Raw genomic sequence first — 19,836 nt, 5'->3', positions numbered from 1 at the left:
ACGATTCCCTTTGATTCTGACGGCGGATGTAGCGTGCTTTAGCTCGTGCACGTTTAAACGCTATAAGGTTGTTCGTGGTAGGATATCGGCGGAATATCCCCCACGCTTTGTTTTGAGCCTTTTTTGCTACTGTGCATTGGGAATTCCACCAAGGTTTGGGAAATGGTGGAAACCGGGCAGATGTTTTTGGAATAGCATTCGCAGCTGCTTGGACGATAATTTCTGTGATGTACTTTACTGCATCATTGATCGGCTCCTGACTGACGGTGCTGAGATCAAAATTTGCCTGATTTTGGAAGGCAGACCAGTCAGCCTGATCAATCTTCCACCGTGGTAAGTGACCAAGCGTAAAGTAGTAAGTGTTAGTACAAGAAATATGAAAAATAAAGAAAGGTAACTTTTCTTTCTTGCTCTGTACAAGTACTTTTGTAACAGTAGCAGATTTTAAATAAATAAATTTGAAGGGCAGGAACTTAACATAACTCAAATCGCTTTTGGATAATCACACTTTATGCACAGAGAAAACGCTCGATCACAATCGCTTGGCACCCGGGGCCATGACTCCTCGTGAAGAGTTCAAAGTTCTGTGGGGTGTTACACTGATCGGTATTCCCCCTATGGATGTCGCATTCAGGATTCTTTCTGCTTGCTTTGTACTTGAAGCTTCAATTAAGAGATCGCCAGAACGCAGCCGTTTTACAGATTTTGGTGATCCTGCCAGCCCTTCTAATCCTTTCTGGATAAAGAAGGGTAACATCGTCCCAATTGACTGCTCTCCGGTAGAATGGAGAATGAGGAAAAGCAGTGTTATAGATGGTGTTTTATCCTCAGTTCTGGCTCTTTTTGCAGAATTGCTCTCACTCTCATCTGATCGATTAGGTAGGGGCCCCAGAAGAAGGATTTAAATTACTCATAGAATAAAGAAAAAGTGTCTGATGCCTAAGTACCTCACCCACCACGGAGCCCTACGAGGGGATGCCCACTCGTGAACTAGCAGGTACTGCGTACACGAATGGGACGCCGAGTTCGCTTAGAACACCATACCCACGTTACCAATAAGTCTTTATCCCGTCCCAGGACCAAAGGGAGGGAGACTTATTGGAACACAGTTGACCCTAGCAGTATAAAACCACCCGCCGATTGATTCCAGTCGAGCCGGTCCGGGACCACCCATCTTGTCGAAGCAGGGGCCAAAGTGGTGTATTAAGGCTGGGCCCCTCAACCACCAGGATCCCCCTTTCCGCATTCCATGGGTCGCGGCGCACGGCTGCACACGCCGGATTCCAATGATGTAACCCTGGAACCAAGGTATGGGCGTTAGATCCCAGTGATGCTAGTCTGGAAGTCCAGCAGCGTCACTGGGAGGTCCCCTCACCACGTACAGGTGCCCACGTCGAGGGGACTGATGAAGGAAAGTTTGGTGTAGAAAAAGTGAGAATGATGCTACGAGTAGGAACAAATTCTCCATCTTTCTTCACCATTATTCGTCTTGCTTCAGTAACTTTCTGGTCTTGGAGTTCTTGAACAATTTCCTCCTCTTTGGCGTTCAACAGATCCCATTCGGAAATTACTCCTTTGGAGCTATTCAGGGTAGCATGAGGAGATACTTTAGCAGGAACTCCACCAAAAGATGTAAGTTTCAGAAGGGACTCAGAATGTTTACGATTGGTGGTTTCGACTAATAGGTCGCCAGACTTCAGTCTTCTTACCATTTTTGGTGATCCGGTTACACTTTCTAGACATTTCTGTATATAAAAAGGAGACAAAGTACCCAAAGACTGATTCGTTAGGGAATGCAGTATGAGGAAAGATGGATATTCCATTTGAGGTACATCTGTTTTCATCCTCTTCCGTGTTTGATAGTCAGAGTCAGTTTGTTGCAAATCCAAAGAAATAGGATTTACAGTCTTGAGAGGTGGAAAATTTTCGGTTTCCATAATTGCTCCTTTTGGCCCCGGAAGGATAACTTTTCCTTCCGGGTTTCCGGCCCCGCCACGGGGAGGCAGGAGCAGTGCCACGAGGTTACCAAGCGGCTGTTAGTTGTGTTAGTGAGATAAGAAAAAGAAACAGAAAGGTGACTTTCCTTTCTGGGCCTTTGCCTACTACTTGTAGTGCGAAAGAGCTACTCTAATAGAAAATGAGGAAAACGGTACTTAGAACGAAAAAGAATCTATATCTGGCAAAAGCTCTTTAGGAGGATTGTTTTAACGAACGCACTGAAATCGCTTGGCCACGGAACGCTTGGCACCCGGGGGCCAGGACCAAAGGGAGGGAGACTAATTGGAACGCAGTTGATCCTAGCAGTAAGAACCACCCTCCGATTGATGCCAGTCGGGCCGGTCCGGGACCACCCGTCTTGTCGAAGCAGGGGCCAAAGTGGTGTATCAAGGCTGGGCCCCTCAACCAGCAGGATCCCCCTTTTCTGAATTCCACGGGTCGGGGCGCATGGCTTCACACGCCGGATTCTAACGATGTAACCCTGGAACCAAGGTATGGGCATTAGATCCCAGTGATGCTAATCTGAAAAACCAGCAGAATCACTGGGAGGTCCCCTCACAACGTACAGGTGCCCGCTTCGAGGGGACAGAGAACAGCAACAAGATTGGCGAGTGAATTAAGGGATGCTCTTACTAGAAATGCTTAAGTTCTGCAAATTGCAGCATCTGGAGATTAGGTACCTGTGAGGTGATTTGATTGAGGTGTATAAGGATCTGAATGGTTTGAGCAGGCTCAATGCCAATAGGGTTCTTCCTCTTGCTCAGATTACAAAACCTAAGGAGGCATAAACTTAAATCAAGGAAACACAGTTGTAGAATAGGTGTGTGGAAATTTGCCTTTAGCCAGTTGGTAGTTGATTTCTAGATCAAACTTTCATCTATAGTTGTGGAAGTTGATAGCGTAAATAAATTCAAGGAAGAAGTGGACAAACGTTTGGAGCAAATGTATGGGTGAAATGATTTTTTTGGCTAATGCTGTATAATCTTGCTTTCTTGCATTATATGCCTTTGCTAATCGTAATGCTAACTAAAGAATCTACTGTAACATTATCTGTTCCCAGTGGAATTCAGTAACAGTAAATATAATTGACAGATATTATGTCAATAATTTTTACTATTATAAAGCTTTAAAGCATACATACCTCATCGTAATTAGAGCATTTCCAACCCTTACTGTTGATGAAAACATCTTACTAATGCTGAGAACAATGAGGTATGGCACAAACATCATGCAGTCTGATGAACAGTAATTCATTTCCGAGTCTGAGATGATAAACTTTCCATAGATATCATGAATACATGTGCAGTTTGCAAAAATCTGAAATAATGAAACTATTTAACAAACAGTTTCTAACAATTATACTATTTGAATAAAAAGGAGTAATATGCAAACAAAATTTTTGAAATTACCAATGTTTTGAATAGATAGAAAATTGTAAAAACCAAACAGCAGAATAGAAACATCCATATAGACGTGTGGGTATCTGTACGAACTTCTTAAGTACACCCTGTGTCAGTAGGGCCGGCTTAAGCTGATTGGGCCCAATTGGGCTTTGCATGTGGCAGCAAAATAAAATTAAACGAAAAAAGGTTGTTGATATGGAGGTTTGATGGCGCATAAGCTACTTTGGCCATAATGCGCCTATTCATTTATTATAAAAAGAGATGAAAAAGTTTCATAAATTCAGAATTGATTAAAAAGTCCTGTTTGCTTTATGAAGTTGAAAAATTCGGAAATATCTGCATCATCTCCAATGACATTCTCTAAAGTTATTGGTCTACGAAGATTAACCAGTGATAGCAGGGTTGAAGTTCTGTCTTGTTCATAGTAAGGGCAGTCAATGAGAATGTGTTTAATACTCAGATTTATATTACAAAGTGGACACTGTGGCGGATCGTACCCTGTGAGTAAATAAAGGTGGGTCAGATAAGTATGGCCTATTCTTACCCTTGAAAGGACTACCTCTTCTCGTCTTGATGTGCGGACACTGGAGCGCCAAATTTTTGGATCATGTTTAAATTGAAAGAGTTTATTATTAATTTGAGAGTGCCATATTGCTGTCCATTTTGACAGGCATGCAGCCTGAATGGTTAATGCATAGTCTGATGGCGGAACAGGGATATCAGTTAAGTCGAAGCTAGTTGGATTTTTTGCAGCTTTATCAGCCAGTTCGTTGCCCAAAATGCCAGAATGAGCTGGAATCCAGCAGAAGGTGACCAGTTCATTGCGTTCTTCAATTTGTAGTAATATGCTTTTTATTTCATCTAGAACAGGGTGTAATTTATCTAAGGGGTTACATAAAGCCAATATTGAGCTGAGGGAATCAGTGTAAATAACAGATTTTAAAGCACAGTCAGAAGAGAGATTCTGTAAAGCTAGTTTGATTGCATATAATTCAGCTGAGAAGATACTGAATTCAGATGGCAAGGATGCTGAAATAACGGTATTTGGAAACACTGCAGCCGCTCCGACGTTTGAATTAGATTTAGAGCCATCTGTATAAATTGGAAAAAAGCTAAAGTATCTTTGAGTGTGAGCTTCGTGAAGCTGTTTGATATTTGATGTTTGTAAAATGTTCTTTCCCCATTAAGAGAGGTAAGTGTCACAGGTCGGTATAGGAGGTGGAACCCATGGTGGTTGAGTACAAGTTGTTACCTGTTGTACGGAAAGGATGGAAACATTCCAAATTTGCATCAGATCAAGAAGGCGAAGACCAGCTGGCTTTACTATGCTTGGTTTATTTCTGAAAAGGTTTTCTAATGGTGGATTGAACAGGTATGACTGAGTCGGATGCATGGCACAGCTTTGTATCTTGACAGCATACTTCAATAACAGTGTCTTCCTACGTAAAGTTAGTGGGGGTTCATAGTCATCAATGTAGAGACTGTGCTGGTGATGTTCTGAAAGCACCGAGTGAAAGTCTCAAGGCACTGTGTTGAATTGGATCAAGCCAGCGCAATGCACTCAATCTGGCTGAATCATAGATGGGAGCTCCGTAATCAAGACGGGATCTGATTAAAGCCCGATATAGCCGAAGCAGAGATGTACGATCTGCGCCCCATGTTTGGGAGGATAAAGCTCTGAGTATATTTAACTTTTTTAGACAGGAAGTACGTACATTTTTTATGTGGTCTATAAAGTTTAACTTATTATCAAGTGTTAATCCTAGAAATCTGATGCTATTAGTGACCGGGATGGAGACATTATAAATTTGAAGTTCAGGAACCGGATGAAGTTTGCGCTGTCTACAAAAATGGATGGCAAATGTTTTCTGCTGCGAGAGTCGATAGCCATTGAGGCTGGCCCACTGTTGTATGTTATTAAGTGATATCTGGAGCTGTCGTTCAATAGACCTCATGTTTTGGGAATGGCAGGAGATGGAAAGATCATCTGCATAAAGGTAGGTCTCAACTGTATTTGGAAGCTGATTGGTGATAGAATCTATTCTAAGAGCAAACAAAGTGGCACTCAGTACTGATCCCTGTGGTACTCCTTCTTCCTGTATAAATGTTTTAGAGAGGGCATGTTGGTACTGAACTTGAAACGATCTAGTACGTAGGAAGTTCTGAACAAATATAGGAAGGTTGCCTCGTAGACCAAGAGAGTAAAGATCACTAAGTATGCCATGCCGCCAGGTAGTGTCAAAAGCCTTCTCGATATCTATTGAAACCATTACAAGATGTTCACGTTTAACAAAGGCATTTCGAATGGCGAATTCAGCCTTGACCATAAGATCTAAGCATGACCTATTTTTACGAAAGCCATATTGGCTATGGCTCATTAGATGTTGTGACTCAATGATCCATACGAGTCTTCTGTGGACAATTTTTTCAAGGATTTTGCTCAGACAGCTTGAGAGAGAGATCGGTCTATAGCTATAGGGGTTTGTTGGATCTTTCCCAGGTTTTAGGAATGCCAAAACAGTAGAGTGATGCCAAGAAGTTGGAAAAACATTTTCTAAAAATATACGATTGTAAAAAATCAGAAGCAGGCTTAAATCTTTGTCATCGAGATGTTGAAGCATGACATAATAAATCCCATCTGGACCGGCAGCACCATTGTGGGCTGTTCTAATGGCATGCAGAAGTTCAGAGTGCTGCAGAGGTTTGTTATATGGAAGAGTACGTGCGGTTTGAAATTTTATGGCATACTTTTCTCTAGTTTTTTTAATTTGTTGGAATGACGTAGAATATGCTGATGCCGCTGATATTTCAGCAAAAGTATTGCCCAAAGCATTAGCAATATCTAAGGAACTAGATAGATCTTACCCTTTCCAGGAGAGGATTGGAGAAGGTATAGTAGGAAACTTACCAGATAACTGTCTAATTTTTTTCCATATAGTTTTCGGATCAGTGTTTCTGTTAAAGGTCGATGCAAAACGGGTCCAGGATTCTTTCTTGGCTTACCTTTGTACAAATCGTGCTTTTGCTCTCAGCTTCTTATAATTAATGAGATTGCTTGTGGTTGGACATTGCCGAAATAAATTCCAGGCTTTGATTTTTGCTTTCTTTGCTTTTGTGCATTCGTCATTCCACCAGTAATTATAATGCTTGCGACCAGGGGGATTTGATAATGGTATTGTGTCTTTGGCTACTTTTAGGAGATGTGATGTGATGTGATGTAATCTGTTACATTGTCAATATTCTGGAGCTGAATTTTTTCCTCGTCAAGAGAGATTGATGATCGAAATTTTGCCCAGTTTGCACGAACAAATTTCCATTTCCTGCGGAGTTTGTTTGAAGGAGACTGTGATATTAAAAAATTGCATATGATTGGAAGGTGGTCACTGCCCATAGGATCATTTAAAACATACCACTCTATGGTTGGGAGGAGTATTGGAGAACAAATTGAGAAATCTATTGCTGAGGTGTGTCCAGTTGGGAGTTGTACGTGAGTGTGCGCACCAGTATTGAGTAAGGTGAGGTTTTGTGACTCTAGAAAGCTTTCAACGAGTCGACCACGTGTGTCTAGTTTAGGACCGCCCGATAAGGGGTGGTGTCCATTAAAATCCCCTAATATACAGAGAGGTAGAGGTATCTGTATGAGGAGATCTTCAAGATCTTTTAAACAGTAAGTATGGTTTGGTGGTAGGTATATTGAGACCAGTGTTATTGAAATATGGAGAGTTATATGAACAGCAACAGCTTCTATTTCAGTTTGAAGTGGAATATGTTTAGTTGGGATCTTTGAATTTATTAAGATTGCTACACCACCATGGGCAGCATTTGCTGTATTACGATCTCTTCGATAAAGACAATAGTTTTTTATTGAAGGAGAAATTTGCGAGGTTAGGTAAGTTTCCTGAAGACAAAGGGCAACTGGAGAATATCGGTTAATTAGATCACAGATATCATCTGTGTTGCAACGAAAGCCTCTGCAATTCCATTGTAAAATACAAGGCATTATTTGTGTTTAATTGTTGGAGATGTATCTGACTGCTTTTTGAAGGTTACTGGCTTATGACGTTCTAATTTAGATTTATCTTTTTTGGAGAAAACTGGCCGACCTGTGTCCATTTCTTCTTCTGCATGGAGTTCTAGAAGGGGATCTTCCTGTATGGATGTTCCATCTGTGTCCATGGTTGTATCTTGAAAATTTTTTACTACATTTGTGTTTAAACTATGAGATATGGTATCTATGACTGGAGCAGGAGATGCCACTGGTATTGTCAGAGGAGTATTATTTGCCTGGTCAGAGAACTTGGATTGTTGCTTAGAAAGAACATTTCTAGCCCAGTCAGAAATTGATTTGTTAGTGGGAACTGTTACATCAGTTTGAGTGGAGACTGTCTGAAATTTTTTTACAGCATTGGAATAGGTCATATTTTTGGTTATAGTAGGAGCGACTAATTTTCTCGCTTCTGGGTAACTTTCTTTGTTCTCAACCTTGTATTTTACTATTTTTTTCTCCGTTTTCCACTTTTCACATGTCTTTGAATATGCAGGATGGTCACCTTTGCAATTTGGGCAGGTCATTTTTGTAGCTGTACAGTTACTTTGTATGTGATCTGGGGATCCACAATTAGGGCAGACAGGAACTCCTCTGCATACAGTTTGTGAGTGGCCATACTTTTGGCATTTGTAACACCTTAAAGGGTTTGGAATGTAAGGTCGGATGCGGCAAAGTAAATAACCTGCTTTTACAGAGGAGGGTAAGTTGGGTGTATTGAAGGTGAGAATAATATTTCTTGTAGGTGTCAGTTGATTATCTTTTTTAGTCATTATTCTTTTTGCTTCAATTACATTCTGTCCCTGCAGTTCTTGGGTTATTTCTTCATTGGTGACATTCAGTAAGTCCCAACTGGATATCACACCCTTGGATGAATTTAGGGTTGTGTGAGGAGATATTTTAACTGGAATGCCAGCAAAGCTTGTAAGTTGTAACAGCTTCTCGGAATGTCTGTGGTTGGTGGTTTCTACTAGTAAGTCTCCTGATTGCAGTCTCTTCACCGTCTTGGGAGATCCTGCAATACCCTCCAGATGTTTTTGTATTACAAACGGAGACAATTTATTTATGGGCTGACTAGTAAGGGAGTGGATGATTAAGAACGACGGGCAAGGTTGCTCCATCCGATCAGTCTTTTGTCTCTTTGGATTATCGTTCTCAATATCCTTATGGTCTGTGTTATCTATGATTGCTCCTTTTAGCCCTTGGCAAGTGGACTTACTTGCCAAGATTTCCGGCCCCGCCACGGGGAGGCAGGAGCAGTGCCGCTAGGAGGCCAAGCGGTTAAAGTGTTAGTTGATTAGTGACCTAGAAAAATGAATAAAAAGAAAGGTGGCTTTTCTTTCTCTGTTCTAACTTGTGGCTTTTCAAGTGTAGAACGGTTTTAAAAAAATAAGGCTTTAGATAAATGTATAAACTTAAAAATAACTTTAATCGCCTTTGAAGAGCACTTTATAATCTCAGAGATATCGCTTGGCCTCGAAATACGCTTGGCACCCGGGGCCACGAAAAAAGGATAATGAAAAAAAAAAAAAAAAAGAGATGAATGAAAAGAAAAAAAGACAAGGAAAAAGTTTTTTTCTTTAAAGTTAAAGAATTTGATTTTAAAATGTATTTAAATTGCACGTTAACTCCTGTGAAATCCGAAACAATGATTTTTCTTACATGTTTAGAAAAAATGATTAGCATTTTATCAATGAGTACAAAGGACACTGAAAAAAAAATAATGTTTTATTTTTTATTATTATATCTCTCTTTTTTTTTTTTTTTTTTCCAATTCATAATATGTGAAAAGGGAAGTCTGTATAATTTACAGAGGTCTAGAAATTTTGGCCATTATCTAGGGTGATTATCTCAAGGCCAGTCTTTACACATCCCTTGAAATATCAGAAGTAATTAATTTTCACACATGTATGAGCCAGACATAAGGCGGGGTATACATGTATGAAAATTAATTACTTTCATCAGAAACCCGGTGTACGGCCAAGCAAACCCGCCGAGTGTAGTACGCATCGCTATAAAGTTGTTTTGTAATGTTGTGTTTTTATTTGAATAATTGTGCTATTTATGTAAGTAAAATTTATATTTTATTTATTGATTTGGAGCTGGAATGCAACACAAACCCAGTGGAATAACTATGCTAATTCAGCTGCATTGGGGTTGAGCTTGAAAGGGGCACCGTGAAATTTGGCAGACATTCATTTCTCAAGACAATTAACGAATTTCATTAATAAATGAGCAAATTTTTTAAAAATGTAATGTAACAAATTCTTATCAACCTAGTGACTGCCTGCCGGAGTATTGTTTAGACTTTAGACTGATGCCACACTTATAGAAATATTAGTAAATAAAAGATAATTGTGAAATATTCAGCAAAACCAGAGTCAAATATAAATCACAGTCTGATTTTATTCCAGTGTTGTAAAATAAATTCATTTTACATTTTTTTTTGTGTGCGTACTCTGACTGTTGTCAGAGAGCAATATGTTTTATTTTACAATACACAAATTTGTTGCATAACAGTCTGGCTACAGAAAGTATTCTTGTTTTTAATTCCCATCACGTTAGATTTGGCTTTTTTTTTTCTTTCTTTTTTTTTTTTTGTTTATCTGAAATGGAAAACAACAAGGACTAGGAATGAGTTATTATTATGCTAACGAGAAACACATCTGAATAGTGGATCCATTGATCCTCGCGTATGGTGTTCTGAAATTGACCAGAGTATTGGGAGGGACCCTTGCTGTAATTAGAGTTTAACTCGTGGTGTTCAGACAGCTAGTCAGAGCAATAGGACGATAATTGGTAGTGAATTTCGGATCCTTTCCTGGCTTAGAAAAGGCAAGAACGATTGCCTTGCGCCAGGAATCCGGAAACTGCCCTTCAATAAAGATTCTGTTATATAGAAAGAGCAGATAATCCATAGATTTTGGATTGATTTGATTTGATTTTGTTTTTTTTTTGGCGCAAAAACAGCAGGGTTATAGTGCGCCAGGAAAAAGTTAAAATATAAAAAGGTAGGACTGGTAATTTGTAAAAATGTTATTTCGTCTAAAGGTGCATACAGTCAGAAAATCAGTTCAATGACAAAAGCAAATTGTATATTTCATACGAGTGTATACAAATTGATCGACTTTAAAAATTTAAAAACTGCTGACACATTGTCGTTGTCATTTAAAATCTGACTGAGTGTATACGGCTCAGTCAGATGGGTAAAAGCAGTAAAACGAGCATTTATAAAACTGGAACAATCACATAAAATGTGTTCGACGGTTAAAACGGTGTCGCATTGCTCACACATAGGAGGGTCATCAGCCCTCAGCAAAAAGGAGTGTGTCAAATGACAGTGTCCTATGCGGAGCCGAGCAAGAACAACTTCCTCTTTGCGATCCCTGCGTAAGCTGGACCGCCAAGGAGGGATCACAGGCTTAATTCGACATAGTTTGTTTGTAGTAACCAGGCGATGCCACGAATCTTGCCACTGAGATTGCAGGTTACTGCGAATCACTTGCCTGTAGTCTGTATAGGGGACTAACAGGTCAAGATTATCCATCAGGGCTGTCGATTTGGCTGCAGTGTCAGCCAAATCATTTCCTCTAATCCCGATGTGACTGGGGATCCAACAGAAGCGGATATCGAATCCACTTGCATCGAGGCTGTATATTATCTGCTGGATTCGGGACAGGGTTGGATGATTGGTGTGTGACATCGCTGATAAAGCCTGTAGTGCACTCATTGAGTCGGCATATATAATACACCGTCGGTAACGGTGTTTTCTTATGTGATCCAGAGCTAACTCTATGGCATGCAGCTCTGCAGTGTAAATGCTGCAGTCATGGGGTATCTGCTGTGATATGGTATTATTTGGAAAGACAGCAGCAGATCCCACATACGATTCTGACTTCGAGCCGTCTGTGAAAACTGGCAAGAAGTCAGAATGTTCTGCACGGTGTTGTGAATAGAGCTGAAGGTAGACAGAAGGCGGAGTATTAGACTTCGTCGCAAGTTTGAGCGAGAAGTCACATGCTGGTGTTTGTGCATGCCAGGGTGGAAGGGGCTCCTTTGGTGATCGAGCAACCCTGTCTACCGAGATGTTAAGCTCATTGAGTAGCTCTTGAACACGAATGCCGAATGGCCGATTGGCAGTGCGTCGTGTGTTATAAAGATTTTGCCATCGTGGCTCGAAAACGGATGTCCACGTGGGATGGTCCAGCAGGGACTTCAGCTTGAAGGCATATTGCAGAGACAACTGCATTCGCCGAAGTGACAAAGATGGTTCATTTGCTTCGGCATACAGACTTTGGACAGGCGAAGTTCTAAACGCACCGGTAGCAATGCGGATGGCTTGATGATGGACGGGGTCAAGCCAACGAACAGCGCTATTTCTGGCAGATGCATATACCTGAGACCCATAGTCTAGTTTTGAGCGTACAAGTGCACGGTACAGACGTAGGAGAGTGCATCGGTCTGCACCCCAAGAGGTAGAAGAGAGAGAGCGGAGGATGTTAAGCACTCTCGTGCACTTTGTGCGAAGCTGACGAATGTGTTGGACAAATGTCAGCTTTTTGTCAAAAATGAGTCCCAGGAATTTCACCTCTGATACAACTGGAATGGTGCTTTGTCCAAGTCGTAATTCAGGTTCGGGGTGGAGGTTACGTTTGCGACAAAAATGTACGCAAACGGTCTTCTCCGGCGAGAACCTGAAACCATTGGCCGTGGCCCAGGAGTTAAGACGGTCAATAGCTTGTTGCAGTTGTCTCTCAATAACCCTCATATTGCATGATTGAGAGAATATGCTGAAGTCATCGACGTAGAGTGCACTGTTTATAGTTGGAGGAAGTTGTTCAGAAATAGAATTTATTTTAATGGCAAAAAGCGTGACACTTAAGACAGATCCTTGTGGTACCCCCTCCTCTTGGCAGAATGGCCGTGAAAGGGAGGATCCTACACGAACTTGGAAATAACGGCAGGATAAAAAATTTTTAATAAAAATTGGAAGGTGGCCTCTTAGACCGAGGTTGTAAAGGTCTTTTAAAATACCAAATCTCCAAGTTGTGTCGTACGCTTTTTCCAAGTCAAAGAAGATGGACACCAAGTGTTCTCTTTTTAGGAAAGCATCTCGGATAGATGTTTCCAGTCTAATTAAGTGGTCCAGTGTGGACCTGTTTCTTCGGAAGCCGCACTGAAAGCGGGAGAGAAGGTCGTTCGATTCTAAATACCATAAGAGACGGGCATTGACCATTCTCTCCAATATTTTGCACAGACAGCTGGTCAGAGCAATGGGACGATAGTTTTTTGGACATATAGGATCCTTTCCTGGCTTAGCAAAAGCAAGAATAGTTGCCTTGCGCCAGGTATCCGGAAAATGCTCTTCAAGGAAGATTCTGTTGTATAGGAAGAGCACATGGTCCATGGATTCTGGTGAAAGATGTTTGATCATTTCATAATGGATGTTGTCTAGTCCAGCAGCCGTAGCCTTTGTACGGGCGAGTGCTGTTTTCAGCTCATTGATATTAAATGGCCCATTGTATGGGTGGGAACCCTTCGATGTGAATTTAAGGGCATGATTTTCAATGCTGTGCTTTAGGACCAGAAACTCTGGGGAGTAAGATGACGTTGCAGAGATGTTAGAAAAAGTTTCCCCAAGAGCATTGGCTATTGCAGTAGAGTCTGCAATAGTACATCCATTATATTCAAGGACCGATGAGGGGTGTGCTGTGTATTTTCCCTTCATTTTCCGGATTTTTTCCCAGACCACCTTAATACTGGTCGTCTGGGTAATGGATGATGTGAAACGGATCCACGATTCCCTTTGACTCTGACGGCGGATGTAGCGTGCTTTGGCTCGGGCACGTTTAAAGGCTAATAGGTTGACTGTGGTAGGATATCTTCGAAATATCCCCCAAGCCTTGTTTTGAGCCTTTTTAGCTGCTGTGCATTCTGAATTCCACCATGGCTTTGGAAAGGGAGGAAACCGGGTGGATGTTTTTGGAATTGCAGTTGCAGCTGCATGGACAATATTGTCTGTTATGTACGTAACTGCATCATTGATAGGCTCCTGACTGACTGCAGAGTTGTCAAATTTTGCCAGGTGCTGAAAGGCATTCCAGTCAGCTTGATCAAACTTCCACCGCGGTAACCTGACAGGAAGACAAGGTCTCCCAGTAATTAAGGTGGTTATCACGGGGAAGTGATCACTTCCATACAGGTTCCCTTCTACCTCCCAGGTAAGTGACGAGAGAAGAGAAGGCGAGCCGATAGAAAGATCAATGGCAGAAAACGTACGGGTAGGCATGTGGAAAAAGGTGTTTGTTCCCACATTAAGAAGGCAGAGGTCATTGTCAATAAGCATACGCTCTATGACTCGTCCCCTTCTATTAATGCTAGCACTACCCCACAGGGTGTTATGTTCATTAAAGTCCCCAAGAAGTAAGAAAGGGGAAGGCAACTGCATTACGAGATCATCAAGGTCTTTCTGGCAGATGTCAGTACCAGGTGGCAGATATATAGAGCAAACGGTTAGTAAAAACCCCACTGTTATTCGAATTGCTACTGCCTCTATGTTGGTAGTAAGTTGCAGATGCTGAAAAGGGGTATGGTTGCCCACAAGGATTGCGACTCCTCCATGAGCGGGGCCATCCCCAGTTCTATCCTTGCGAATGATAGTAACGTTGTGCATCCTGGGGTCATCATTTGCCCTTAGGTAAGTCTCCTGTATACAAAAGCAAGATGGTTTGTGCTTTTGCAGGAGTGCCTTGATGTCTTCTGCATTTCTCCGAAATCCACGACAATTCCATTGTAGGAATTTAGCCATTATTTTGACTTGGTGTTTCCTTCAGGCGGCTTCCGAGGTGCTGAGGACTTATTTTTGTCAGTCCTAGATTTATCCTTCCTGGGGAAGTATGGACGCTGCCCCGTGTCCATATCCTCCTCAGTAAAGAGTTCCAAGACTGCTTCGTCCTGTACCTCCTTCTCCTCAACATCCATTTTTTCCTGAGAACTAGGATGTACGTCAGATTTCTTATTCTTTTCTCCAGAAACTGATTTTCTAATTGGTGGGGCACTAGGAGGTACAGATATTGGAGTGGCAGCTGATTGGTCTTTTTGTGCAGGTTTTATTGAACTTAACAGGTAGCGAGCAATAGGAGTGAATGACTCCTTTGGTGGTATGGTCATTTCGGTCTGAGTTCCGATGGAACAACTCCCAGCTACCTTCTGAGCGTAGGTTGGTTTATTTATATTTATAGGTTTCACCGTTTTCCTTGCCTCTTGATAAGATATGTTCAACTCTGCCTTAAGTCGCTGAATTTCTTTTTCTTGTTTCCACCTCTGGCATGCCCTTGAGTAGGCCGGGTGTTCTTGTTGGCAGTTAATGCAGGTTGGTTTTGCAGCTGAGCATGAAGTTGTTTCGTGGTCCTTTGCGCCACACCGAGCGCATACAAGGGTTCCACGACAAGCCATCTGTGAATGTCCGTATTTCTGGCACTTAAAGCACCGTAACGGATTTGGGATATACGGACGCACTGGGCAGTTAATATAGCCAGCTTTAATTTCATGAGGAATAGTTGGTGAATTGAATGTTAAGATGATATTTCTAGTGGAAACTAATTTTCCATCCCTACGCATGGATATACGGTTAGCAGCTGTCACTCCCTGGGGTTCTAACTCTGAACAGATTTCCTCTTCAGTTACATCCATCAGATCCCATTCCGCGATAACACCACGGGATGAGTTCAGTGTCTTGTGGGGGGTTATGGTGACAGGCATTCCCCCGATAGATGTAGCACGGAGGAGCTGTTCTGAGTGTATATCACTTCTGGTTTCTACAAGTATGTCACCAGAACGAAGCCGTTTGACAGACTTAGGAGAGCCTGCCAACCCTTCCAAACCCTTCTGGATAAAGAAGGGTGACATTTTTCCTATAGGCTTCTCACTAGTTGAGTGAATTATCAGGAACCGAGGTGTAGGTTGTTGTTGTTGTTGGGGTTTAAAGTGCAATGGCTACTTAGGCCATATTGCACTTATGGAAGTGATGCATACAGTCTGTGTTTGTTGATTTATAAGCAGTTAAATACGGTTATACAATCTTATTCGTTTTAGAAAGGAGAAGAATTCTGCAAGATTTGAATTTTCGCCTATGATATGGTGAAGTGACAAAGGTTCCTTTAAATTTGACAGAGAATTGAAAGACATTAGTCGAGCATTATTATATAGAGTACAGTCCAGAAGTATGTGTTTGACTGTGAGTGGTGTATGACAATGATTACACTGGGGAGGATCATTTCCTGACAAAAGAAACAGATGGGTTAAATGAGTATGTCCAATTCTGGCTCTGGCTAGAATTACTTCTTCTTGTCTGTTTGCTATAGAGCTAGAAGCCCATAATTTTGGTAAGGGTTTTAGTTGGAATAGTTTATTTTGGAATTGTGTTTGCCACTGAAGAGTCCATTGATCTTTACATATTCTTTGTATATTCATTTTATAATCTGTGACAGGTACTAGCGAATTTGTTGGGGCTGGGCTGGATGGATTTTTGGCAGCATCATCTGCAATTTCATTCCCTGGTATTCCGGTATGGCCTGGAATCCAGCAGAAGATAACCTTTTGCTGATGCTCTCTAAGTCGTATCAACTGTGTTTTGATGAGCTTTAATATCGGATGAGTAGGTGGGGAATTGTTTTGCAATGCTAATACGGAACCTTGCGAGTCTGTGTAAATTATGCTCTTTTGAATTGACATATGGAAGACATTTTCTAATGCAAGCTTTATGGCAAATAATTCAGTTGTGTAGCTACTACACTCTGTCGGAAGAGATTGAGAAACTATTTTATCAGGGAGTACCACTGCTGCACCCGATCCACTCTCGGATTTCGACCCATCTGTATATATTTTAGCGAAGTCAGGATAATGTTGACCATGCTCAGTGTGCAGCTGTTGGATGGTAAAGTCTGATAGAGAGTGTTTACCCCACTGGTGGAAGTACTTGTCACAACATGGCGTGATGTCAGACCATGGAGGGTCAGGATCTATAGGATCTTGCAAGATTTTATCGAAGTGTATATCCCAATCTTCTGTTAGATGTTTTAGCCTAATACCAGCAGGCCGAACTGTCTGTGTTTTGTTTCTATACAGGGTCATATACAGCGGATCATGAAGTATTGACCAATTAGGATGGGTTACCTGGCTTTGGATCTTGATTGCATAGTTTAACAGCAACATCTTTCTCCTGATATTTAGAGGAGGTTCATGGGCTTCGATATATAAACTTTGCACTGGAGATGTTCTGAATGCACCTAATGCTGATCTAAGAGCTGAATGTTGGATAGGGTTGAGCCGAGATAAAACACTCTCCCTAGCAGAATCAAAAACAGGCGCCCCGTAGTCCAGGCGTGATCTAATTATGGCTCTGTATAGGTGAAGCAGGGTGTTACGATCTGCTCCCCATGCTGTCGCTGATAAAACTCTGAGTATGTTCAGTTTCTTTTGACAGTTTGTCCGGAGATATTCAACGTGTTTTTGGAAGTTTAACTTGTTGTCGAAAAATAATCCTAGTAGACGAATACAATTAGTTATGGGAAGAGGTTGGTTATTCAAGTGGAGCTCGGGCTCAGGATGCATATTTCGTCTGTTACAGAAGTGTATGGCAGCAGATTTCTGGCTGGACAGTCTATAACCATTTTCTGTCATCCATGTCACGATGCGATTAACTGATATTTGTAGCTGGCGTTCAATGTAATGCATGTTTTGAGAATGACAGGATATTGAGAGATCATCTGCAAAGAGGTAGGAATCTACAGTTTTCGGAATGAGTTCAATTATGTGGTTCATTCTCATTGTAAATAAAGTGGCACTGAGAACCGACCCTTGCGAAATTCCTTCTTCTTGGGTAAAGATCTTAGAGAGGGTTCCCCGGTAACGGACTTGAAAGGATCTCTGATGTAGAAAATTTTTGATAAAGTATGATAAATTACCTCTCAGGCCAAGAGAATGCAGATCTTTTAAGAGGCCGAATCGCCAAGTAGTGTCGAAGGCTTTCTCGACATCAAGACAGACCATTACGAGATGTTCCTTCTTGACGAAAGCATTTCTAATGTTTGTCTCGGTTTTGATCATGAGATCCAATGAAGATCGATTTTTCCGGAATCCAAATTGGTTGTTGTTAATCAAGTTTTGGGACTCCAGGAACCAAGTGAGACGGCGATGTATCATTTTCTCTAGGGTTTTGCTTAGACAGCTGGTAAGGGATATTGGTCTGTAATTTTGCGGAACAGAATGATCTTTACCGGGCTTTGCAATTGCTAGTACATAAGAATGACTCCAGGAACTTGGGAAGGTATGTTCGGAAAAAATGCGATTGAAAAATATGAGCAGTAATGAGAGTGATCTCTGATCCAAATTTTGCAACATTACATAGTATATCCCATCTGGGCCAGCAGCACTGTTTCTTGAGTTGTTAAGGGATTGTTGCAGCTCAAGCATGGTAAATGGTTTGTTATAAGGTAAAGCGGAATTGTCAGTGAAATTTAGTCTGGATTTCTCTGCAATTGTTTTAAGTTTTTGAAATGTTTGATCATAGGCGATAGAAGAGGACAGCTGAGAAAATGTGGTTCCCAGTGCATTTGATATTTCTGTAGGGGTAGAAAGCTCCTGTCCATTCCAGTTCAGTAGTGGGGTGGATAAAGGAGGAAATTTACTGTTTAAACGTTTTATTTTTCTCCAGATTAATCTAATATCAGTATTTTTATTCACTGACGAGGCGAATTTAATCCAGTTTTCTTTTTTCGCTTTACGTCTGATGTAACGAGCTTTTGCTCTAAGACGTTTATAACTAATAAGATTGAGGGTGGTTGGGTGTTTGCGGAAAAGGTTCCAGGCTTTGTTTTTCTCTTTTTTCGCATGGTTGCAGTCCTCATTCCACCAATAATTTGTTTTTCGTCTATTTCTTGCTTGATATTGAGGAATGGTAGCGGATGCGGCTGACAGAATTTCATTTGTGATGTGCTCAGTAACACTGTCGATGGAACAGGACTGAATAATGTAGTTGTCAAATGATATTTGCGTTCTGTATTTTGTCCAATCAGCTCTTGAAAATTTCCATTTCATTGGATTTTCTGTTGGGAAGGAACAGGATGTTTGAATTTTGCAGATTATGGGATAGTGATCACTGCTATAAGGATCGCTTAGAGTTACCCACTCTATACTTGGAAAGAGGATTGGGGAACAAATGGTAAGGTCTATTGTAGAGGTTGTACCTGTAGGGAGATGGATATATGTGGGAGTGCCAGTATTTAGTAAAGTTAAATTTTGCCTGTCTATCAACATTTCAATAAGCTTCCCTCGTTTGTCTGATATAGGTGAACCCCATATTGGATGGTGGGCATTAAAGTCTCCTAGGATACAAAAGGGAGATGGTAACTGCAAGACAAGATCTTCGATTTCTTGAATGGTATATTGATGATTTGGTGGAAGATAGATTGAAACCAGTGTCAGTGTAATACCATTTACAACGCGAGTGGCAACAGCTTCTAAGGAGGTTTGTAAATGGATGCGTCTGGAGGGGATACTTGAATCCACGAGTATTGCTACTCCTCCGTGAGCACTGTTAGTGTCAGCTCTGTCTTGTCTAAACAAGGTATAATTTTTGATTTTGATTGAGATCTGAGGTGTCAAATTCGTTTCCTGCAAGCACATTGCAAGAGGTCGGTATAGGTGAATTAATTCATGGATATCATCGATGTTGCTGCGAAGGCCTCTACAGTTCCATTGGATGATCTGTTCCATTATTTGGATTTGAAAGAAGGAGATGAATCTGACTGCTTTTTATAAGTGGGTTGTTTGTGACGATCCAGCTTAGGTTTTTCTTTTCTGGGGAAATTGGGGCGTGTTGAATTATTGCTATCTTCCATTTCATCATCTGCATGTAATTCAAGGAGGTCTTGGGTAGTCGTATCGTCGGTATCCATCCTTGTTGAGGGTGGTTGATTAACCTCGACAGGATCTGATTTTTGAGGTTTTTCTGTTACTTTACCTTGGGTTATGTTGTTGTTGTTGTTGTTGGGGTTTAAAGTGCAATGGCTACTTAGGCCATATTGCACTTATGGAAGTGATGCATACAGTCTGTGTTTGTTGATTTATAAGCAGTTAAATACGGTTATACAATCTTATTCGTTTTAGAAAGGAGAAGAATTCTGCAAGATTTGAATTTTCGCCTATGATATGGTGAAGTGACAAAGGTTCCTTTAAATTTGACAGAGAATTGAAAGACATTAGTCGAGCATTATTATATAGAGTACAGTCCAGAAGTATGTGTTTGACTGTGAGTGGTGTATGACAATGATTACACTGGGGAGGATCATTTCCTGACAAAAGAAACAGATGGGTTAAATGAGTATGTCC

The 19,836-nt window shown here is 41.2% G+C and overlaps 1 protein-coding gene across 2 annotated transcripts in view; it reads right to left on the bottom strand.

Annotated features, from left to right (window-relative positions):
* LOC150077190 (solute carrier organic anion transporter family member 74D-like) overlaps positions 1 to 19,836 on the bottom strand; it is a 524,201-nt gene that overhangs the window by 115,415 nt on the left and 388,950 nt on the right. For both annotated transcript variants that reach the window (XM_090386204.1, XM_090386203.1), the window contains exon 8: positions 3,140 to 3,315. In XM_090386204.1, coding sequence (XP_090242330.1) covers positions 3,140 to 3,315 — 176 coding nt within the window. The remainder of the gene's footprint in view (positions 1 to 3,139; positions 3,316 to 19,836) is intronic.

This window comes from Mastigoproctus giganteus, chromosome 12 (assembly GCF_048544385.1).
Source record: "Mastigoproctus giganteus isolate SK-2022 chromosome 12, ASM4854438v1, whole genome shotgun sequence".
NCBI classification, from domain to species: Eukaryota; Metazoa; Arthropoda; class Arachnida; order Uropygi; family Thelyphonidae; genus Mastigoproctus; species Mastigoproctus giganteus.
Note: the sequence above shows the minus strand (reverse complement) of the source record. Positions and strands in the feature narration are given on the sequence as shown.